The sequence below is a fragment of the Myiozetetes cayanensis genome, unplaced genomic scaffold (assembly GCF_022539395.1).
Source record: "Myiozetetes cayanensis isolate MyiCay16 unplaced genomic scaffold, myiCay2020 scf18, whole genome shotgun sequence".
NCBI classification, from domain to species: Eukaryota; Metazoa; Chordata; class Aves; order Passeriformes; family Tyrannidae; genus Myiozetetes; species Myiozetetes cayanensis.
Genome location: NW_026087389.1, coordinates 11,288,436 through 11,309,237, shown reverse-complemented (window position 1 = coordinate 11,309,237; position 20,802 = coordinate 11,288,436). Strand labels below are relative to the sequence as shown.

General features: G+C 47.5%; 1 protein-coding gene across 4 annotated transcripts in view; it reads left to right on the top strand.

Annotated features, from left to right (window-relative positions):
* Positions 1–15,076, top strand: part of MGLL (monoglyceride lipase) — a 102,833-nt gene extending 87,757 nt beyond the window's left edge. For all 4 annotated transcript variants that reach the window (XM_050312626.1, XM_050312627.1, XM_050312628.1 and 1 more), the window contains 4 exons: positions 609–719; positions 4,274–4,363; positions 10,064–10,279; positions 11,276–15,076. In XM_050312626.1, coding sequence (XP_050168583.1) covers positions 609–719; positions 4,274–4,363; positions 10,064–10,279; positions 11,276–11,401 — 543 coding nt within the window. In that variant the 3' untranslated portion in view covers positions 11,402–15,076. The remainder of the gene's footprint in view (positions 1–608; positions 720–4,273; positions 4,364–10,063; positions 10,280–11,275) is intronic.
* The last annotated feature ends 5,726 nt before the right edge of the window (positions 15,077–20,802 follow it).

Genomic DNA, 20,802 nt, shown 5'->3' with positions numbered 1-20,802 from the left:
CTGGCTGGTGTTCGGCTCTGCACCGTGGGCTGTGTGTTGGCTGTCAGGCCCTGGGCACAGCACTGTGGGGCCAGACGGGCTGGGGACTCTGAGGAGGAGAATATTTAATTCCCATTAATTAGTGAAGATTTTCACATGCCAGTGGCAGCATTGCTGTTGCCCAGGTTACCAGTGCCTGGCACGGAGCAAGCCCGGCTTCACAGCATATTCCTGGTGCAGCACTAGTCTGTCACGCTGATAGAGCCCAACTTATTTTTCAAGTCCCACCTGAACTACCCCTTCAGACACTTTCTTCTTACTTCTTAGTCCTTTTAAGTGAGGAGCACACAAGAAATCCCAGGGAGCTGATGGACATTGCATGGAGAGTTCAGTTTGGTGTGATATGAGAGTTTATAGCATGAGAACAGAAACCAGGTCTCTTCTCCCCCACAAAAACCAGACACTTCTGGTGCTCCTACTCCTCTGCCTTTACTCACTGACCACACTGCACTCTCAGTGGGGCAGAAATGATTGCTTGCTTGGACTAAAACCCTTCATGTAACAGGATTACCATAAAAACAAGATGTTGGTACCTGTATTAAGCTGTGGGCTGTTATTTTGCATTGCAGGGGGGAGCCATCTCCATTCTGACAGCTAGTGAGCGACCCAGTGAGTTTTCAGGCATGCTGTTAATCTCTCCTTTAGTGGTAGCCAGCCCAGAAGTCGCCACTCCCATCAAGGTAAGAGCAAACCCGTGTTGGCCTTGGTCACCTCACTCTTCTGCAGAAGTAAATGTGTCAAGACCTCTGGCCTTGAAATGCAAAACCCTTCTGGGATCTGTGCCAGTAAATACTTCTCTTTTAAGTCCCTCCCCCACAATCTCACCTACTTTTCAGAGGGGAAGTGAATGCTGACCAGAAGAACTTTTTATGTAAGAGTCAGGTAATGATGGTGCCTTGGAAGGTGGTAGCAGACTGTGCTTTCTTCACCTCACCCTGTGTCAGCCCACACAGTGCAGTCCTTTCCCTTCCTCTCCTACAGCTTTCTTCCTGACTCATGCAGAGTCTGGTATAGTTGCAGCACGGGCTGGTGGCTACGTAAGGTCAGGGTTATTTTTGGCATTTGGGGGTAGACCGATTTCTAAACAGAACTAAAGCTCTTGAGTCCCAGGCATCCTTCACGAGCCTCAAAGGAGGCTTCCAGATAAAGCATCACTCCCCAGCTGAATCCCATTTGGTTTGGTACCATAACTGGTTCTTGTCAAGACCATGTCCTTTGGTTTGCATTTGGGCTTTGCTCCCCTCCCATTCACATCTGCCTTCCAGAGCAATTTCTGATTCACATTTGCACTGCCCAGTTTGCCCTTCCCCAGGGAGGCTCTGCAAGGCAACTTAGCCTCAGCTTTCTCCTCCTTTCTGCATTTTTAAAAGAATAAACAACAATCCTAAAAGAAGCTGGGAGTAAAGGGAAGGAACAGGTAAGTCAGCAGGAAGGACAAAGCATCTCATTCCCACAGGACTCGTTCCTTTATCCTTTCTCCTTAGACTCTTCTCCTAGGACTAGCTTCTTGTTTTAATCTACTTCTAAGCTATTTCTCTTTTTTTTTTTTTTCTTCTGAGAGGAAGAAAGCAGATAACCTCACCTTTCAGTATAATCCTGTCCTACCTTCTGCTGTAGCTAAAGCCATCTGACTTCACAAATTGTTACAAGCAGCAAAGGGTGTTTCCTAATCACCTCTCTCTTGCACTGAAGGAAATATGTTAAGACCTCTAGCCTTTGAGTGCAAAACCCTGCTGAGATCTGCACCACCTGGATGCCAGTCTGTATTTTCCTTCTAAGTGCTCTCCCCACAGTTCTACCTCCTTTTCAGAGGGAAGTGAATCCTGAAGTCATCTAATCCAGGTAAACTATTTTAAATAGGAGTCAGCATAGAAGTCTGCTTTTAGGAGGCTGGTTGCTGACTCTCCACAGGTGACACGACACCTGACTCATCATAAGGGTCCCACGAGCACCAGTACCCCTACTTTTTCTTACTTTGGAATGGGAGAAAATCCCATGAGTCTGAATTTGAGAGACAGTTAGCCTTCTCTTTTCAACTGAGTCAAGGAAAATAGGGAAAGATTTTCCTCCTTCTAGAGTTATATCTTTTGCTAGATGCTAAACCCTTTCCAAAAAAAAAGGGCTCACCAGTTCTGTGGGAACTAGCATTACTGTAGTATAATTTGTTGCAGATCTGTACCAGATCATTGCTTCATTTCGGTGTAGGAAATAAATGCAATGATGCATTATTTATGTAGGAAATCCTGTTCTCTAACTGAAGTATTTTGGAGGTGTTTTTACAGTCTCTTTCCTAGAGAGTCTCTTACGTACAGTATTACAAGAGCACAGTCAGTTTGTTTCTCTCTCAAATCTATTGTTGCATCTCAAAACTGTTAAAAAAATAATTATTCCTGAAATAGCTCTGCGCTGTCAGATTCAGTTGAATTCACTCCTGGAGTTGAAAAGGTATTTACAAGAGGAAGGACTGAAAACAGGCAGAGTATTCCTGCATAAGTCACATTTTCCCATAATGCTGTGTGGTTTTTTTCCTCTGAGAGTCAAAAAACATTTCATGTGGTTGTTCTTCTGAGGCACAAAGGCTTTGGTTTTCCCTGGTATGACTTCTCGGCCCTGGGCCATTTCCCAAGGACCATTGCATTCATCCCTTTGCTGGAGAAGTTTCCAGCTGAGCAGGAATTTACCTTGGCCTGAACAAACGAGGGCTCAAGGCAACAATAACAGCAAGTCAGACTAAACACTGGGTCCTTCAGTCCCTCTTAGAAATACCTTCCCTCGCTGCTGAACCAACCCTGGCAGCAGCAGAAGCACAGTGTGTTTGCAGGAATTTCACAATTTCATCAGTGCCCTATAAATCCTGTGTCCTGATGGAAGCATCCAGTTCAAATCCAGTGGAGTGAGAAGGATCTTGCTGCCTTCCCCCTTTTCTTCTCAACTGACCTGTACAAAATTCAGCTCTGAATCTTCAAAATTTCAAAGGATGCAGAAATAGGAGTCACATATGCTGGCAAAGGGCAGAGCAGGGGTGAAAGAGCATCTCCCACTACATTTCTGCTATTGAATGCTTTGAAATCAGGTGGGCAGGACAACCCTTTAGGACGTATTCCCTGGTGATTAATCCTGTACTAACCCTCAGCCTGTTGTTTAAGGACTCATTCACTACACGATATTCTCTCTTTAGTGTTTTCCATTTCGCCTCCAGTGAGGGGTTCATTGTACGGGTAGACAGTGACACTGGTTCCTAGTCATACCACCACAAGGTACACACGTGTTCCCAAGTCTGCTGTGAGTCTTTACTGTTTTTCACTCTTGGATGACTTTGACTTCAACCTTGTGTTATTTCTCTAATACCATAATTACTCAGTCATGTGTCATCTGTGATCTGAAATGTCAGGGAGTGCTTCAGAAGTGATTACACGTCTGCAGAAACAGAGGGCATGGGCGACAGCCTACCTGTAAGGGTTAGCTGTAAACACCAAAAGGCCATAAAACAGACCAGTGAACACTAATTGCGTATTTTCTGACTTAAGTGATGATCACATAAAGGCAGCTACCAAAGATTCAGAGCAGAACCCTGGTACCAACATGCTTGTACTGCTATTGAAATGAAAGATGTTACCCTTTCTTCTGCCAGCAGTTTTCAGCCTGGGCTGCTGAATGCTTTTGTATCTCGTTCCCAGGAGACGTGTGAGCAATGGGCTCCCATAGCCAAGGCATGCACACTTTGCTGTTGTTTATTTACAGGTTCCCCAGGAATATGCTTATCAAAATGAGTGCAGCCTAAGCAACTACTGCAAATCGCACCCAATATCACTTACGCACTGCAGCCTGAAACCAGAGCTGTGGCAGCCAGGACAGGGCAGTAGAACACCAAAACCCAGCCCTCTCAAGAGTTGGAAATGACCTTTTCCTATCAAAGTGCTTGACTGAGGCTTATTCAGAAACTAACTTTAGAATGAGAAAAAGACACTGTTCAATGAAGTTGTGCTGTTGCATGTGGACGGACAGCTGACGGCATTTCAGTCTAGCACGCCCACTCCCTGGTCCCAGGAGCAGTTTGAACACTTTCTTGTTAAGAGAAATGTTTTAAATATAGGACAGATCTTTCTGCAGAGTCAGTTGACTATTCTCAACTATTTACCTCCCATACTGATTCCCATCAGCTCAGAATTTGGCCCTCTGTATTCTCTCTTTGGCTCTAACTGGCTTTTTAACTGCTTCTTTTCCTCTCCCACAGGTTTTTGCAGCAAAAGTGCTCAACTTTGTTCTCCCAAACTTGTCACTGGGATCAATAGATCCAAATGCAATTTCCCGGAACAAGAAAGAGGTGAGAACCTTAATGCCATTGAATGTCACTGCATAGTTGGTATCTTGTCCCAGTCCTGCCATTTCTCTCTTAAAAAAAAATCACAAGTGTTTTGCTAAATCAGGAGGGCAAAATCTGTGCTGGTGTAAAAAGGTGACACACCTCTGAAGTCAGTGGAAATGACTGCACACAGAAGATTGTAGGAAACCAGCTGTTCTTCCCTTCCCTTCCCTTGCACCCACAGCCACTCTGGGTACAAGACATAATGGAGAGCTATGGCTGCGGTGGGAAGCACATGAGAGACACGTTTGTCTCTGCTGCACCACTGCCACTCATCACAGCAGCAAAACCCAACTCATACAGGTTGCAAACACACTGCTAAAGTCAGCTTGTCCAACCCTGCTGTTTGCAGTGAAATCGTGCAAAATCCTGCAGCACTGGAGGATTTTTTTCCTGCTTCCAAACAGGGATCACATTGTGCCAGATACATTTCCAGCAGAGCAAAAGAGCATGCTTGTCCCAAAGAACTTGCTATGAGGTCTCCTGGATAACACTGACTCTGCTACAACCTTTACAAATAATGATGTATTCATGCTGCACCCAAAAATAATACTTAAAGGAGATGCAGTTGAAGCAGCTGTTGTAACAACCCAGCTCCAGCCTCACCACTGCCACTGTGCATGGAACTGTCCCAAGACTGAGTTTTTGTAGTGCCACAACAGCTTGGTACTCTTGTCCTGTTCACACCCACTCTTAGTAATAACAACAGTGTCAACCTATTCATGCCATCACTGCAAAAACAGATGTCATTGCAAGTGCTGCAACAACACCTAACAAGGGTTTTTCCTTCTCGCTGTTGTGAGAGGAGTGAAAGGAGGGAGACATGAACTGTAAGTGAATGAAGGTGCTTAGGCTGGATGCAGAACTTGGTGAAAGAAAGATAGAAAATGGCACCCAAGTGTCTCAGGAACTTCATTGCTGCAGTGGTCACTTGTTCCTATGCTCTCACATCTCACTGAGAGATGCTGTAATTTTCTCTGTGGTCTATGCAATGGTTTGTATCTTAGCTAGGAGTTAATAAATTGCCTTTCCCTGGACAGGCAGCTCAACTGGCATTAGAATTGAAGCTGGAAGAATCAGGGGCAGCATGTGAGTGCAGTGCATCCAGCCCCAGCACAGCCCATCTCTTTGTTTCACCTATTCAGAAAACTGGAAAGCAAAGAGTCTCTCAGAATAGCCTCAAGGCTTTCAGGGCTGTTTCTTGGCACTGCCAGAGAGTTTTTTGGCCCAGCAACTTTCAGTTCACTTACATCTGTGAACAGAGCATAAGAATTCACTGTGTTGGAGGTGGAAAGACTCAAGGAGCTGAGGAAAAGAAGACGAAGTCCTAGGAAACTGTGAGGACTAGCATGGAGCGAGATCATGTGCATCCGCTGATGCACCGTGTGACATATGTTCTAAAGTACCATATGAGGCTGCACAAAATGTATACTTGGGAAGAAGGCTGATTCAAGTCAAGCTGTGGAAACCTGTTCTTAATTACATTCAGCTGCCATGACTTGTTGCATATAATTGAGAGAAAAGGTTTAAATTAGATGGCCAGTTCACTAAAATCACACAGAAGGAAGTTTTCACGTCTTCATTTGTATTTAGATGATGCAAGCAATGAGTGCCCTGCAGGAGGAGAAGAATTTGAGAGCATTACCTCCTACCTGAGGAGGGAGCATGGCTGGGATGTATGGGGTCTTTGCCTGTCCTTAAGGGTGGCAGTTTTAAATACATCTCCGAGAGCTGGATCCTCTGCTGGAAGATGCTGTGCTGCACTCGATAACTTTGCAGGAGAAAAGTGATGATCCTGAGTAATAATCTATTTAGGAAAGTGTCAGAGAGCTCCCTTAATTTGGTGCATAGTATTGACTGAGCATTTCCTTGTTGGGGTGATGTTAGAAGTCACCACAGCAACCACTGGACATAGTTTATAATAAATGCTACTGTGTTGTGTTTCTAACCACGTATTTGCTGCTGCTTCCTCTGGTCTGTGATGCTTCAAGTCTCAAAAGTTTCCTTAGGGCATTGTTTTTCCTTTGCTCTTTCCCTTTCCATGGAGCAGAGGAGAGCTTTTTGTGGTGGGTAAAGATGTAGGTCAGGTTCATTAGAGCCTGCTCATAATGAAGCAGTCTTCAAAATGAGACAACAAACCCTGTGTGCTGTGCTGCCTTCACACCTGCAAGTGAACACGCAGCTGACAGTAGCTGTGGGTTGTGATGCAATGCACTTTTCCTGACCCCCTTCAAAGACCAGGATTTGAGGCTTCAGACTCACTGAAAACAACACAGTATCTTGGTCCTCTGGCTGCCTCTAATGCACACTCCACCCTCCTTTTGGACTCAGGACGCTCGGCTTCAAAGCACACAATGTGCTGGAAACATCCATTATTTATATGTTACACGCACTCTCTTGCCAGACCAACTTTCTATTTTCTATAAATATTTTTGAGACATCATCCAAGAATTTCCTGATGAGTCTGTGTTTGCAGAAGACTGTCGTCAGGGTATGGAGACTAAAACACGGAGAGACACATGGAGATGTTTGTTTGATCTGTTTGCTGTATCAAACATGAGACACAAAAGGGAGCAAGAAGCAACCTTAAAAACCCAGTCCTGTTATTCCAAGGAGGAATGACATCACAGCGGAAGGCACCTCTTTACCCCATTGGTCTGTGGTAGCTGCTGTTGATTTCAGTGGAATGGTCCCCCTGACTTCAGTCTTGTTCCTGCAAAGCCCACATACAATAAGGCTGCAATTACCTTATAATGACTATTGCTCTGCAAAATGCAAAGGGAAGGTGCACAGGGCTGAGTGATGCAGCAACATGATGGTTACCTCTGTCTGAGAATTACACAAAGAATAAAAAGAGCTGTTGTGACGGACTCTGCAGAGCCTTCACCAGACTGCAGCTGGAAGCACTCACAGGCTCTTCCAGGGTCCCCTTCAATTCTTGCCCCCGCTGTCTCAGAGCTTGGTGCAGCAATGACAGCTTTGGGCTTGCAGGGTTTGCAGATTATAGGCCTGCAGTATATAAAGCCCATTTCCTTTTTTTTCCCATTCTTCCCCACCAAACTGCTGCTTGGCACTCATCCCATGCACTGAGCATTAACTCTGACAAGGATTCCTGTTCATTGACTGGGAACAGGATACTCCCACTGATCAGTCCTGATCAATCTGGATTAGGATTGGGTCATTATTCTTTTTCTCCTGCCATCATCTACACAAAAATATTTGTTAGCTACTCAGTAGTTAAAAAAATCCCTGTTCTTTCAGACAAGAACAAGAGAAAGAAGGAAAGCTATTAGGTCATTCTTCTAGCATTTATATGACTGGGGAGGGGACCAGCTCACATGAGCTGTTTTACTCCATGGGAAGGGACCTGCTGTCAATCCATCCACCCACCCCTCCTGAATCCCCCCTGCAAAGACCCTCATTTATTGTCTTCAATTTAAAAAAAAACCAAAAAAAAAGAAATCCATTCTAAAGCTGTGTTGCTTTAGCACAGCGCTATGACATAGATCCAGATTAGGCTGAAGCCAATTGCTGAGTAGCCAGTGCAACACTGGGGTTTTGCTCAAAATGCTGATGAAAAGTCAACATGTTTGGCTGAGAATATCAGGGTACACCCATCTGTCAACAGGAGAGCAAGCAACACCACACTGGGCGCTTGGTGTTTTGGATGTTAAAACTGAACTTTCTTCGTGAGCATATTCACAGGAGGAAACTTCTTTCTAAGCACAAGTGGCTTCTTGCCCTTTTTGAAGGAGGCTGGAGATCAGGGAAGGTACCGCTGAACAGCGTAGGGGATGGAGGATGCAGGTGGAGGTTTCTGCACCAACAAACTAGTTGGGCACTTGGAGGGTCCATGTGAAGTCAGAGGGACCATGTGCTGTTCACCTTCTAGGTGAACCTTCCTAGGGATGTTGGCAGGAGCAGAGGATGTTCAGCATCTTTGCAGTGGCCTCTTACAGGCAGATTTCCAGACTCTCAGCATGCACAGGCACTTGCTTCTTTGAAAGGGAGATACTGTGCATAATATCGTAATATTATGATGTGATGATTATCTTTGTCTCCCTGCCAAAAATTACCCCTCACTTCAGAGGAGCCATGATCTTGCACAGAGACCAAAACACAATGATGGCCTTAATCAAATACTAGAAACATCCACTGTGTCCAAGAACCCATAAGTGAGTTCTGTAACAACTTGAATTTCTTTGGTCCAACTCCAGTTCAAAGCAAATTGGCTCTACAGCTGTCCCTCCCTTGACCAGTTCCAGCATTGTGGGCTGGGTCTGAAGCGTGTCAGCCACTCTTAATCCTAGATTTCCCCCTTGCTGAATTCAGGGATAGAATCCATGGATTCAAGTGGCAGGAGATGGTGGGAACTGGAAGCAGCAAAGTGATGGGGAACGACTTGCAAGCACCAGCGTAGCTCACTGCCAGCTCCATTTCCAGTGTTTGTGCTCCAGCACATCTGCGATGACAACAAGGGAAGCTGGCTTTAAACCCTCTGGCAACTGAACGGCTGCAGTGGGAAAGCCCCACCATGTAGTGTTCTTCTGCCACCCTGAGAATCTCACCTCACAGGGAGATGAAGGCAGAATCCACCCCAAAACCTTTCTGTCCATGCTGTCCTGCAGTGCACACCTGTGCCTACACCTACACGTGCCTACATGTCCTTGGGGTGGCCTAATGGCTCAGCTCCTACCCATGGTCCTCTCAGGGCAGGCACTGCTGCAGGAAGAGGACCTCAGGTTTCTGCAGGCAAGAGAGAATTTGAACAGACCCCACTGCTTGATCTGAGAGGAGGAGACTGTTTTCAGCTAACCTATAAATAACCATGATTTCTATAAACATCTGCCAGGGCTGGGAGAAGCTGAAGGCTGTGCCAGAGACTAGCCCATAATCAAAGCTTTCTGGCAGATATTGCCATGGTAGGGGCTGTGTGGGCTGTCTCCACATACAGTATACAAATATTTACTGTAGATTTGCCTGCTGCAGTAACTACTTCTTCCTAGCAACTTTCTCCACCAGCTCTTGTGCATTTTTATCCCCTCACAGTCTGGCTGAGCAAGTTGTTGACTATTTTTTTTTTTTTGCCTACCACCTAATAACATCATTTGCTTCCTTGTCTGTGAACACTTGGCATCCAGAGATGACCCCTTGGCTTTTCAGTCAGATTTGTCAGTTGTCTGTAGGTGTAGGTCATGGTCTTCATCCCCAGAGAGGGAAAAAGAACATCTGAGCCCTCAGCAGAGAGGAAAAGAACCTGGAGAACATCAGATTTCAAGTAACACTGTCTGAAGAACTGTCTGAAGAAGATATATCACATTTGAGCAACAGAAGGGCACGGCAGAGGAGGAAAATGCAGGCAGGTGCCCCCATGGGAACAGTCTTTGTCCAACACTGGTTGTTTCTCTGCAGAAAGAGCTTTGGCTTGAATATTTTCTGGTGGTGTGAGAAACACACAGCAAAGAGCATGCCAGGTTGTGCAAGCAGTTCTGGGAAGCCACAGTAAAGACCTTGACCTTGACTCTGATGACAGGATGTCCTGAGAGAGTAGGAAATGGCTGTGCTAGCCAAGGGAAGAGATTCCTCACTGCCAGGCTGATCTGCTTTTCCTCCTCTACATGAAATATTTCTAACCTGAAATTACCTCTTTTTCCCTGGCAGATGGAGTCTTACACATCCGATCCATTGGTCTACCACGGTGGCATGAAGGTCTCTTTCGTCATCCAGCTGATGAATGCCATTGCCAGAATTGAGCGAGCTCTGCCCAAGCTGACTTTGCCCATCCTGGTGCTACACGGCTCTTCTGACAAGCTCTGTGATATCAGAGGGTCTTACTTACTGATGGACACAGTGCAGAGTCAGGACAAAACGCTCAAGGTCCTCTTGCTTTCTTGATTTTTAGGGTATTATCCTGTCAGTGTTGGCCTGAGCATGAGTGACTGTGAGGGGTAGGGACCTTGCTGACCTCCAGAGCTGGAGGTGAAGAGGGGTGATGGGTTGGTGACACTGAGCAAGTGTCACTTGCTCAGGTGACAGCCCCTTTCACCAGAAGGTAGCCCAAGCTCAGCCCTCCCTGGGCACGGTGTGGTGGCCTTTCAACAGCTACAGCTGTGCTGCAGGCAGGTAGTGGTGGGTGATCTCCAGACCTGCCCCAGTGGTGGCTGTGTGCCTAAAGGTCTCTTGGACATGAAGCAGCTTAGCATAGAAGTAGAGTGAGGCTCATAAGCATGTAGAGTGCTGACCCTAAAAGCTCTTCTGAACAGTGCCAACTGTGCAGGCACCAACCTTACCTCATGCACCAGTGTGTAAAGATACAGGGGGGTCTTTCCAAAGCACTGGACAACAAAAGCCGCTTCACATCTGCTCATTTCAAGAGAGCCACAGCTGATTAACCAATTGTTAGCACATGAATGAGCCTGAAAGAGAGACAGGGAGATGGGGAAAGCTTTTGTCATTGGAAAAGTAACTGGGTAGTCTGAGCATAAAAGCAATAAAATTGCACAAGGCATGATGGGAACATCCCCCATTGTCCTTTACACTCCAAGGGCATGATAAGTATTTCCTCCTCCTTAGTGGGATAAGAAGCAAGAAATGGATGGGGCTGGAACATGCATTGTGTTCCCAAAGGGCAGCAGGGTGCTTGGGTACCTGCAGACATCAAGCTGCAATGCCAACACCTTCCTGCTCGCCAAGGGCCAGCACCACCAGTGACATCTCTTTGATTTCATAACCTGCCACATCTTGGGAAAAAACTGACAAGGCGTGGGCAGGACGTGTCGGACCTGTGGGTGTTGAAGAGAGGGGACTGGTGGCTGTTTTGTTCATGCAAATTCATTTTTTCCATGCTAATCTCCGCTCTCTCCCTGGTTGCAGGTGTATGAGGAAGCCTATCATGCCCTCCACAAAGAGCTGCCTGAGGTCTCTACCTCTGTCTTCACAGAAATACTGACATGGATTGGCCAGAAGGTCTCAGCAGCTGGGGAAGCCAGCCATACTTAAGAGCAATTGCTTTTGCATCTCTTACTGGGGTTTTCTGGGAAGAAATGCTATTCTTATTAGAAGTCTCTCAGAAAAAGATCTAACACGGAGGGACTTGTGGGATATTTTATCACGCACAGCATAAGGGAGGGTGGGGGGAGAGGCACAGGGTGGGGCATTATTTGCTGATGTAAATGGCCATTGCCCTAATCTGTAAAAGAATTGGCAGCTGTGGGAGCAGTTGTCAAAGCTTTCTGGGTCGGGCAATTTTACGGAAATGCCCCTCACCCACCAAACTTTCCCCATGGCTTCCCCTTCTCTGCTTTCGCTGGGGTGACAGGGGTGTATTTATACTGCAATAATTTTTGGTATGTAAAAGAAGTCAGTATCTTCCACTTCATGGTTTTGATTCCAGGTGTGTACCGTCCCTTCCCTGTCCCCACCAGCCAGTACCTTAAAAGCCCTGGTCCTTGTGAGGACAGCACTAGTGAAGGTACTGGGTAGTGAGGAAAGGCTAAAGATGGAGCTGATGGCTCCCTGAAGTGAAAGGCTGATTTTCAAGATCAGACCCCTTTAAATACTACCTTTATAAGCAGGCCAGGCCAGGGGAGAGCACAGAGACAGCCTCCCCTGCCGCCCTGCGTGTCCTCTGCAAGTTTGCACTTGGGGAAAGCATGTTGAACAACTCTTTAATTTTCATCATCAGAGTAGAATCCCAGAAGGAAGAGCAGGAATGTGGAATCAAACCCACTTAGCACATTCAAATCCCATGCTTTTCCCAATGCCAAACCTCATCTCCTCTGCAAAATGAACTATTCTGTAAATACTCCTAGAGGCTGGGGTTTTTCCTTCCCTCCTTTTTTTTTTTTAACTCTCTTTTTTTTTCTTTTGGAATTAATCACTTGTGCTACTGAAACTGAAAGAGCAAAGTAAAAGATATAAGAGAATATAGTAATATAATATATGATGTATATAGAGGTGGCTGGAAGCTGGGGAAGAAATGGGAGAAGAGTAAAGAAGAGGTTAATTGTTCCTTCTCTTGGCAAGAAATAATGTTGTCCTACCAGGATCCAGTCCTCTCACCATAACTTTACAGTCATAATCTGTTGTTTTCCTTCATCAGTTGGAAAGTGTCCTGAAAATAATGCTAGAGAAAAGCATGGAGCATCTGGTAGGTGGGGAGTAGCAGTGGGTGTCCTCATGGTCCACTGGTTTAGCAGGAGACCCACAGCATGAACAGAGATCCTGTCCAAGCTCATCCCAGTCTCCTCCTAATCAGCACTGGGGTAGATCACTGAGGGGCCAAACTCACCCCTTTAGGACATGTGGAGAGCTGAAGACAGAGTACAGAGTCTGACCATCCATCCGACATACACCTTGCTGCACTGGGGGCATCCGCAGACCCTGCTGTACAAGCTGCCGTGGAGGAGCTTGTGGACTGTTCCAGTGGTGCAGACAAGCCAAATACTAGAGCTGCCTGGGTCTATGGTGGCACCAGGGTAAGAGGAAAGAGCTTAGACTCAGGTAAAGAGCAAAGACATTGCATTGACACAGTAAGAGCTGCGTAGTGATGACTGGCTGTGCAGGTCGATTTGTTCAGCATGATAACCCTAATCATGAATATACTTCTTGGCACTATCCAAAGGGAAGGGCTTAACCTGCACCTCTCCCACCAGTTTTACAAGAAGGAAATGCAAATGTTGCACTATGAGATGGTGGGGCATCTCCCTCAGAGGCAAACCAGCCCCCCTGACTGCCTTCCCTGGCAGCAGTGGGAACCATTGCTATGTCCCCAGGGCTGGATCCCACCTGCAACAGTTGTGGGGGTCACCCACCTCTCTCCCCTTTGAAAGCAATCCTGGCAAGGTTCATGGAAGAAGCCTCTGTGCAATAACAGTCAGAATCAGGGCCTGGATCCATTTGGTCCCAGCAGCACAGATGGATAGAATATGTGTGGATAGAGGTTGTATCCTTGTAGTTGCCCTAAGGGGCCCAAATCAGGGAAGCTCTTTTACACAGGTTGATCCAGACACTTTGATATTTATATTTTCTTGCCTCTAAAGAGAGGAACAAGCTGTAATTCTCCCAGCAATGCCAGCTTTTTATTGACATATTATTCCAGTGCAATCAGCTGTTCTCAGCAGCCCCTGCTAAAACCTCTGGTGCTCTGGGAAGGAGCAATCCGCAAGTCACCCACTCTCCATTTTCCAGCAGCCTGTGTTGAGGCAACTTCTTTTACCCAAGCAAGTGCCCTCCTGGCCAGATGCTGCTAGCAAAAGACAGCAAGAAGAGGAACACTACAGCAGTTATAAATCTCACCTGCTTCATCAGCTGGAAGGGGAAACAAGTAGGCGTGATCCAGAGGTGACAGACATTGCGGGGGTAGTAGCAAAATAATCACTTAAGGATGGGATTTTTGAAAGCACTTTTCTCGAGGAAGTCAGGAGGAGTAAATCAGTGCCCACATTCTTTACATCCCTTCCAAATTGACAAGCACTTTGTAGGAGGGGAGAGGGAAGTGACCCTTCAGCAGGAAGGTCAGAGCCCGTCTGCTCCCTCCAACCTGGCTTCAGGCAGAGGAAGGTCCGTGGTCAGTGCCTTTGCTAAAATGTGTCCTTTCACCCAAGAAACGTCTGCAGCTCAACAAAAATAAATCAATTACTTTGATCTGGGGAAGACTTGTCCCTCTGTCTGTAGCTAAGCTCAGCAGTAGCACATAGCCTTGGGAGGCTGTGTTTGAAAAATGGGTTAACAAACAAAACCTACAAAGAACATCAACAACAACAACAACAACAAAGCCAAACGAGCCCCAAGCCATGGCACAGCAGCAGTTCTTGCCACCCTCAGCCAGTTTTCTGAAGAGTTACTTTCTGATGCTTTTAACATAGGGAAACCTACCCAAAAAAAGCCGGACACTGCCCACCTCGACCCCATACATCCCCGGCCCAGCTGCAGAGCGGAGAGGGGCCACAGCCCCTCTGGGAGTGGGGATATGAGTGCAGAGAGCAGGAGCCAGGAGCAAATCAGCCTGGGTCAGGTGAGACACTGCTCCTGCCACAGCTCAGCCTGTGCATTTCAACTCTTGCTGCTGCTGCTGATCCCTTCCCCTGCCTGTAAGCTACTTTATATTGACCCAGTTAGGTTTCACCAAGCCCTGGAGGAATTCTTCCTTCGCTGACCAGATTAGCAATGAGCAGAGCAGCTGCTGAGGGAAATGTAATTACACTCTATTTCCATCTGGCAGGTACCATTTGCAGGGAGCACAGCCAGCCCTAGGAATGTTGCTGTGCGGAGCCGCACTGGAGACCAGCCTGCCTTGGAGAATAGGTGGCACTCATGACTGAGCAATAGCAATGTATAACTACTGTATATATCACCACCTGTAGCACTGAGAGGCCATTTCCCACTGCCTAACCCATCATGTTTTCTATTTAGCCTGTTCTTTTTATACCACTCACCTTAGCACACTGCCAGCACAAACCCTTTGGGATCACATTTCCTTTTACAAGTAATTCCTGAGGTTGTCTCTCTTGTTCCGCTGTGTTCCAGTTCAATAAAATACATTTATATATATATACATATATAAAAAACATATATACATACACATGTATTTTCAGTGGAAAAACCATATACAATTTAGGATTCTTAAAGGAATACAATGTATATTGCAACTAATAATAAAGTTATGTTTTCTGATCTGAGTGTGTCTGAGGGCATCATTGCTGATTCTCATCCCTCTGGAGGGTGAGAAGGGAAAGACAGAGAGAGAGATTAAATTCCAGTTCAGCTTATAGAGGAGAGAGATGCAGCCCCCGGATACTGCCAAATTGCTGGTGTGGTTGGCACCCACTACCCAGCCACTGCCAACCAGGAGTCTGGGGGCAGACCAGTCTCATGGAGGCCTTTCTGCTTCAAGGTCAGCTTTTTGAAGTGCCCTGAAATCCATGGCATCATTCCTGTGTCTATTTGGGATAGCCCAGAGCAGCCTAATAAAAAATTACCTTGGGGTGCTGCAGGATGCCTTTACAACTAACTTGGACCAAGCAGGGCTCTCCAGATAATTCCAAGGAAAGCCAGCTCTACCTTCCTCAGAGTAAAAGCTTTCAATTCTTCCTTCTTCTTTTTTTTCTTTTAATTACAGCTGAGGTACTAACTTGAAAAAAGAAATAGGAAAAGAACCTCCACAATCCACAATCATTCCCAAGTGCTTCCCACACCCCAGATGAAACAAGAGTGCAGAGCAGGTGGAGGATATGCAGTAACAGACAAACTCAGCCAGCTTTGAGACCTGGTTCCCATGCTTTTACAAGCCCGTTAAAATATGATGTTGGTCCTGAACTAAAACTGATTCCAACAGGAAGCATCTGTACCGTGGCCAGGAGCAGCTGCTGTTTAAATCCTACCTCTTGCCCCCAGCTGCAACAGTGGATGGGTCTGGGGAGCAGGGCTTGATGCTCTCGGCTCCCAGGCAGTGCCAGGTGCTCCAAGAGCCCCTGGTCCATCCAGACCCAGGGCTGCAGAAATGTCCCCCCTGCCCAGAGAGTGGGGCTGGGGCACAGACCAGTCACAGGGTCCCCTCCTGCTTTCCTCCCTATGCAGACTTCAAGACAAGCCACTGGTTTGTAAGGGCTCCCCAGCCACTTGCCCTCCCAAGCGGGTGATAACTGCTGTGGCAGGGAACAGACGAGACAGTGCATCCACGTGCCAGCCCTCTGGCCAGGGTCATTAGCGGCACCAGACCCAACCTGCAACCTTCAGCAAGTCATTTCATCCTCCTTATGCCTCGAATGACCAAATCAAGAGAATAATTTTCTCTTTGTGTGGCCCTGTGCAGATTGTGTGTCTGATTATGTCCCAGCTTGCTGGGTCAGAAGCTCTAGCTGAGGACTTTGATGCACATCAACACAGACAGCAGAGCTGGGGCTTTTTGCTGAGCCAGCAGGCACACCATGCTAGTAGGGAACATCATTAGTAACAAGATTTGCTTTAATACTGGCAAGTCAACAGCTCTTTGTCCTGGTATTTTGGTGGTTTATTAAGCTCATCATAGTTTTGAGAGTCACTGGAGGGTGCACACCACGATGCTGGGACAGGGACCAAGCACAGGAAGGAGGGGATGGTCCTTTGTGAATTTGGGAGCAGCACCAGCACAGAGGAGCTGTTTTGGCAGTGCATTTCTCCTGGTGTCACCCACTGATGCCCAGCGAGCTGTCACAGCCATTGGTGGCTTTTCTGTTTTTAGCCTGTGCTTCCAGTCTGATCCTACAAGTCTGCAGGAATCCTGAAGCTTTCAGCTTTTTCTCTTCCCCCAGCCTGTGCTTGGTCTTGTGTTATCCAAGGCTGGCTCTGAGGGTTGGTGCAAGGTGGGGATCAGCCAATGGATGGTAAAGCAGGAGCCAAAGCAGTGCCATAGAGGGGAGAGCTCCTTAAGAGTCCTCTCCAGCCACCCTGGAACAGACAGGCTGCTTCACCATCAGGGCATGGCACAAGAGGTGTCACACTTGGTCACACTGCAGCAGGGACCCTACCTCTGTCAGACCTCTGGGACCACACAGCCCATCACCCAGGCCAGGCTCAGGCACTGAGAACAACCAACTGCTGCAGCTCCAGTGAGTAGTGAGGAATTTTAATTAGAAGGTCTGCTCAGCATGTAACCTGCAGTGCTTTGGTTGTGTTTGCAAATGGTTAAGCACTGAAGGAGGGAGAAGCAGGGCTGTGATCCAGTCCAGAGCTGGTGGGGGCGAGAGGGACTCACACCTCTCCAGCTGCCACTGTCCCTGCCCGGCTTCAGAAAAGGGAGATGGAGCTGATGGGATTGTGCAGGTGCCACTGCACCACCAGAGACCACTGCTCTGGCACGCTGTGCTGGCAGCCTGACTGCCTGCAGACACCACTCCTGCTCACTCCAGGCTCTCAGAAGTGGGGCTTTTTTGGATCAGTCATTTGCTCTCCTCTCCACATACAAGCACAAGTCTCCTTTGCACACAGAAACAGGGTAGTGCTCTCCCAGCTTATCCATCTGGGATGCTCTCTTTCTCCATCCGATGGGGAAGCTGCTGATGTGGAGCAACCACTCACCTTCCTGCTGCTCTCCAAGCAGCTGACTCTTTAAACAACACAGCCACAACTGCCAGCAAACACTGCAGAGCCCACATCTCCCAACAGGCACAAGCCAAACAACCAGCCTTCCAGTGGCCACCACTCCTCCAGAGGGAGTGACAAAGGATTAATTTCCCTTCCCTCCGGAGGAAACTCTCCAGCATATGGAAACATTCTAGGAATTCAGATAAAAAACAATTCCCAAGAGATCAATTAAGAGTTTGGATAGATCGCATGATATGTGCTCTTGTCTATCCAAGGGAAACTTGGCAAAGAAAGCTGCTTGGCCTGGGGGAGCTGAGGGGAGGGCAAGATGTCAAGCACGGAAAACACTTGTCTCCTAAGAAAACATGCAGAGACAAGAATGGCAGAGGGGAAGGAATGGCAGCTCAGGGGCAGAGGACACGCAGGACCTTCCCTGTTTTAGTTAATGCAGTGACAGCAGCGAGCCGCCTGCCCGCAGCACAGCACAGGGCAGCCCTTGTCTTTGCCACATCAAAAGCATCCAGGGCTCACCCCGTGCACTTTTAACACTAAGTCCTCTCTTCCCATGCCGAGCGTGTGTACATCCCATGCTGCAGCTGCTCTGTGCCAAAATCCAGCCCGGGGCACTGGCGTGACTGGCAAGTCCTGGATTCCCAGCAAACGCTGGACTTTGCACGCAAGTCTGATGTGCCCCGTTACCACAGCCAGCACTGCGAGCGCTGTGCCTGGCAGAGCAAGGGAAGTGCTTGCCCCCTGCAAGCTTTCAGACCTGGAGGGCTGTTGTTTAATTGCAGCCTGATTGGAAAAGGTCACATAAAATCAGAAAACAAGAAATACCATCTCCCCTGTCTCCAGGGAGGGCAGGAGCAGTCACCTCAGGAGCAGTGTGGCCAGAGCCAGCACCTTGAACAGCTTTGAAGATGCTGTGCCCAACTGGCAGTCAGACCAGAGAAGCAACACAGCAGCAAACAACCCGCCTGAAGCATTGTCAGCTTCTCAAAGAGAGCCTTTGGAAAAGGGAAGGAGATTGAACTTGCCGCCAACAAACTTCTTTTGAAACTCCTGGATAATTTTCAGTTTCAGATCCAGGGAGAAGGGGGGTGGAAGGAGTTCTGGAGAGCAGATTGCTGGCTCCCATTATGGAAGCAAGCTTAATAAAATTTATAGAAATATTGGTGGTTCTGCTGTGCAGTGCCAAGAATACGTTAGAATAAAACCTTGTGAGCAGAAGGGAGAGATAGAATGTCATCTTAGCCTTGATATGAAAGATCAGCCTTCATCTCCTGAAGCCTATCTCCAGGAGCAGTAACTAGCACGCACACTTGCCTTCCCTTCAGAGCAGCTCTTTGCACAGCCTGCCTCGCACGGTTCATCTCTGTCGCAGCCTTGTACAAATGGTACTGGGATGACCCTGGCTCACAACCAACTGATAAGATAAAAGAATAAAGAGGGAGTCATTTTATCTTACTGGGGTTTTAATGACTTGCCAGCGCAACACAGACCTGGCTCAATTTCCTCCATGGGAAAGCTACATCCAGTTACTTTGTATCAACCCCACCCTACCTGGAGCCCACAAAGGGCTGCATCTGGCCACACACAGCACTCCCTTCATCTCCCTTTCCTAACCCATAATGCCAAAGCAACAGCCAGAAAACAGCAGGGAGCAAAAGATCCACTGGCAGACCACTGCCATCAAGAGCGAGCAGATCTCACTTTCCAATCCTGCTCTCTTTCCCCTTGAGCTTGCTCTGCTGGTAACAGGAGGAGGGAGATGAAAGCTCTCACACTCATTTCTCAGAGCTTATTTTGGGAACCGAGCAGCCAGACCCTTGGGACCAGAGCTGGTTGTTTGCATGGTACTGATCCTCTTCCAAGGCTTTAGTCTACTGAAATGCCTTTCAAACCTTGCCCTGCACTTGCAGGCTTACAAAGTTAACCACAACCAGGAAAAGCAAAGGGCATGTGCACACTGGCCCCCTTCCCCAGATTTCATTTCCAGTCTGAAAACTCTAGAAACAATTTGCATCCTAGAAAAAGAGTTCTTTGCCCTTCTCCCTCAGCACTTCCTCAAGGCAGGCAGCAACCCCAGCAGAGCCAGCACCTTTATTCAAAACAGGTCCCAACTGATAAATGATGTGTTAGTGCAGCCTTTATTATCTTAACCAATTTGTTATGTCAAATCTGTTTCAGCTTAGAAGGTAAAACAAAAACCTGCTCTGCCAGTACACCCCAACCCCTGTGAGAAGAGAACCAAGCCAAACTGTGGTTTCCCATTGCCAGCCAGGTTCATTCATCTCTGGGAGCTGAGCACAGATGCAATCCAGCTCCCCAGGCTGTGATGGGCCTCGCCAGGCTGCCCACAGCAACGGAGAAAAACACAGTGTCACCCTGAGCAGATGAGCCTGACAACACACACCGACTGTGAGCTGTTACGCTGGAACACTTACGCTCCAGTTTGACCACGACTGTACAACATGAGCGGCTCAAGCCTCTTGGAGAGGCTCATCCTTCACTTCAGGCTCTCACAGCACGATGACGCTCCTTGTGTGCACTTTTTGTTGAGTCCCAAAAACCTGATTAGACCTTGAACTTTACTAAATCCTCTCTTCAACAGCATTAGTCATTCAGATGTGATTAGAACCTTCCCCCCTCCCGAAAATTGCATGTTCCGACCCAGAACAACAGAGACAAGATGGACGCTCATTCCCTGAATGCCAGTCGTGCTCTGAAGTCATCAGGGGCTGCACAGATAGCTCAGCTACTGCCTTTACCAAAATGATGTAGCCACCCAGGCATACAAGAAAGCAGAAGAGAAAACAATGCCTGTGTCCTCAGAGAGGAAGGACTGCCCAGGCACTCCAGCAGCCTCAAGGTTTTGGAGAAAACACATGCTTCAGTCTCCAGGAGTGCACTGAAAAAGTCAGAGTGGTTAAGTACAAAGGCTCAGAAATCTCCATCCTCGGATTTAATGACCAGTCAGCAATGACAGGGACACAGGATGACAAGAAGGAAGGGAGGAACAACTTAATCTGTCAGGGACTGCCCAGAACAACTTTCCAAGACAAACATCACCTCCCTGACACAACCCCACCACACTGACCAAGCCTGTTCCACGGTGCTACTAAAGAAATGGAATAATCCTGGGAAAAAGCAGCCACTAAAAACAAGTCAGTGCTTTACTCACCTGTTCTGTCAGGACTGCACAAACAGGTCACCAGGAGAGGAGAGCATAGTCACACTTTCCTCACTGCTTGGAAGCCAGGCAGTGCAGAGCCAGCCCTTGGCCTGGGTAAGGAAAAACGAAGGAGCCCACAGAATCCTTCTGAAAATAAAGCCAT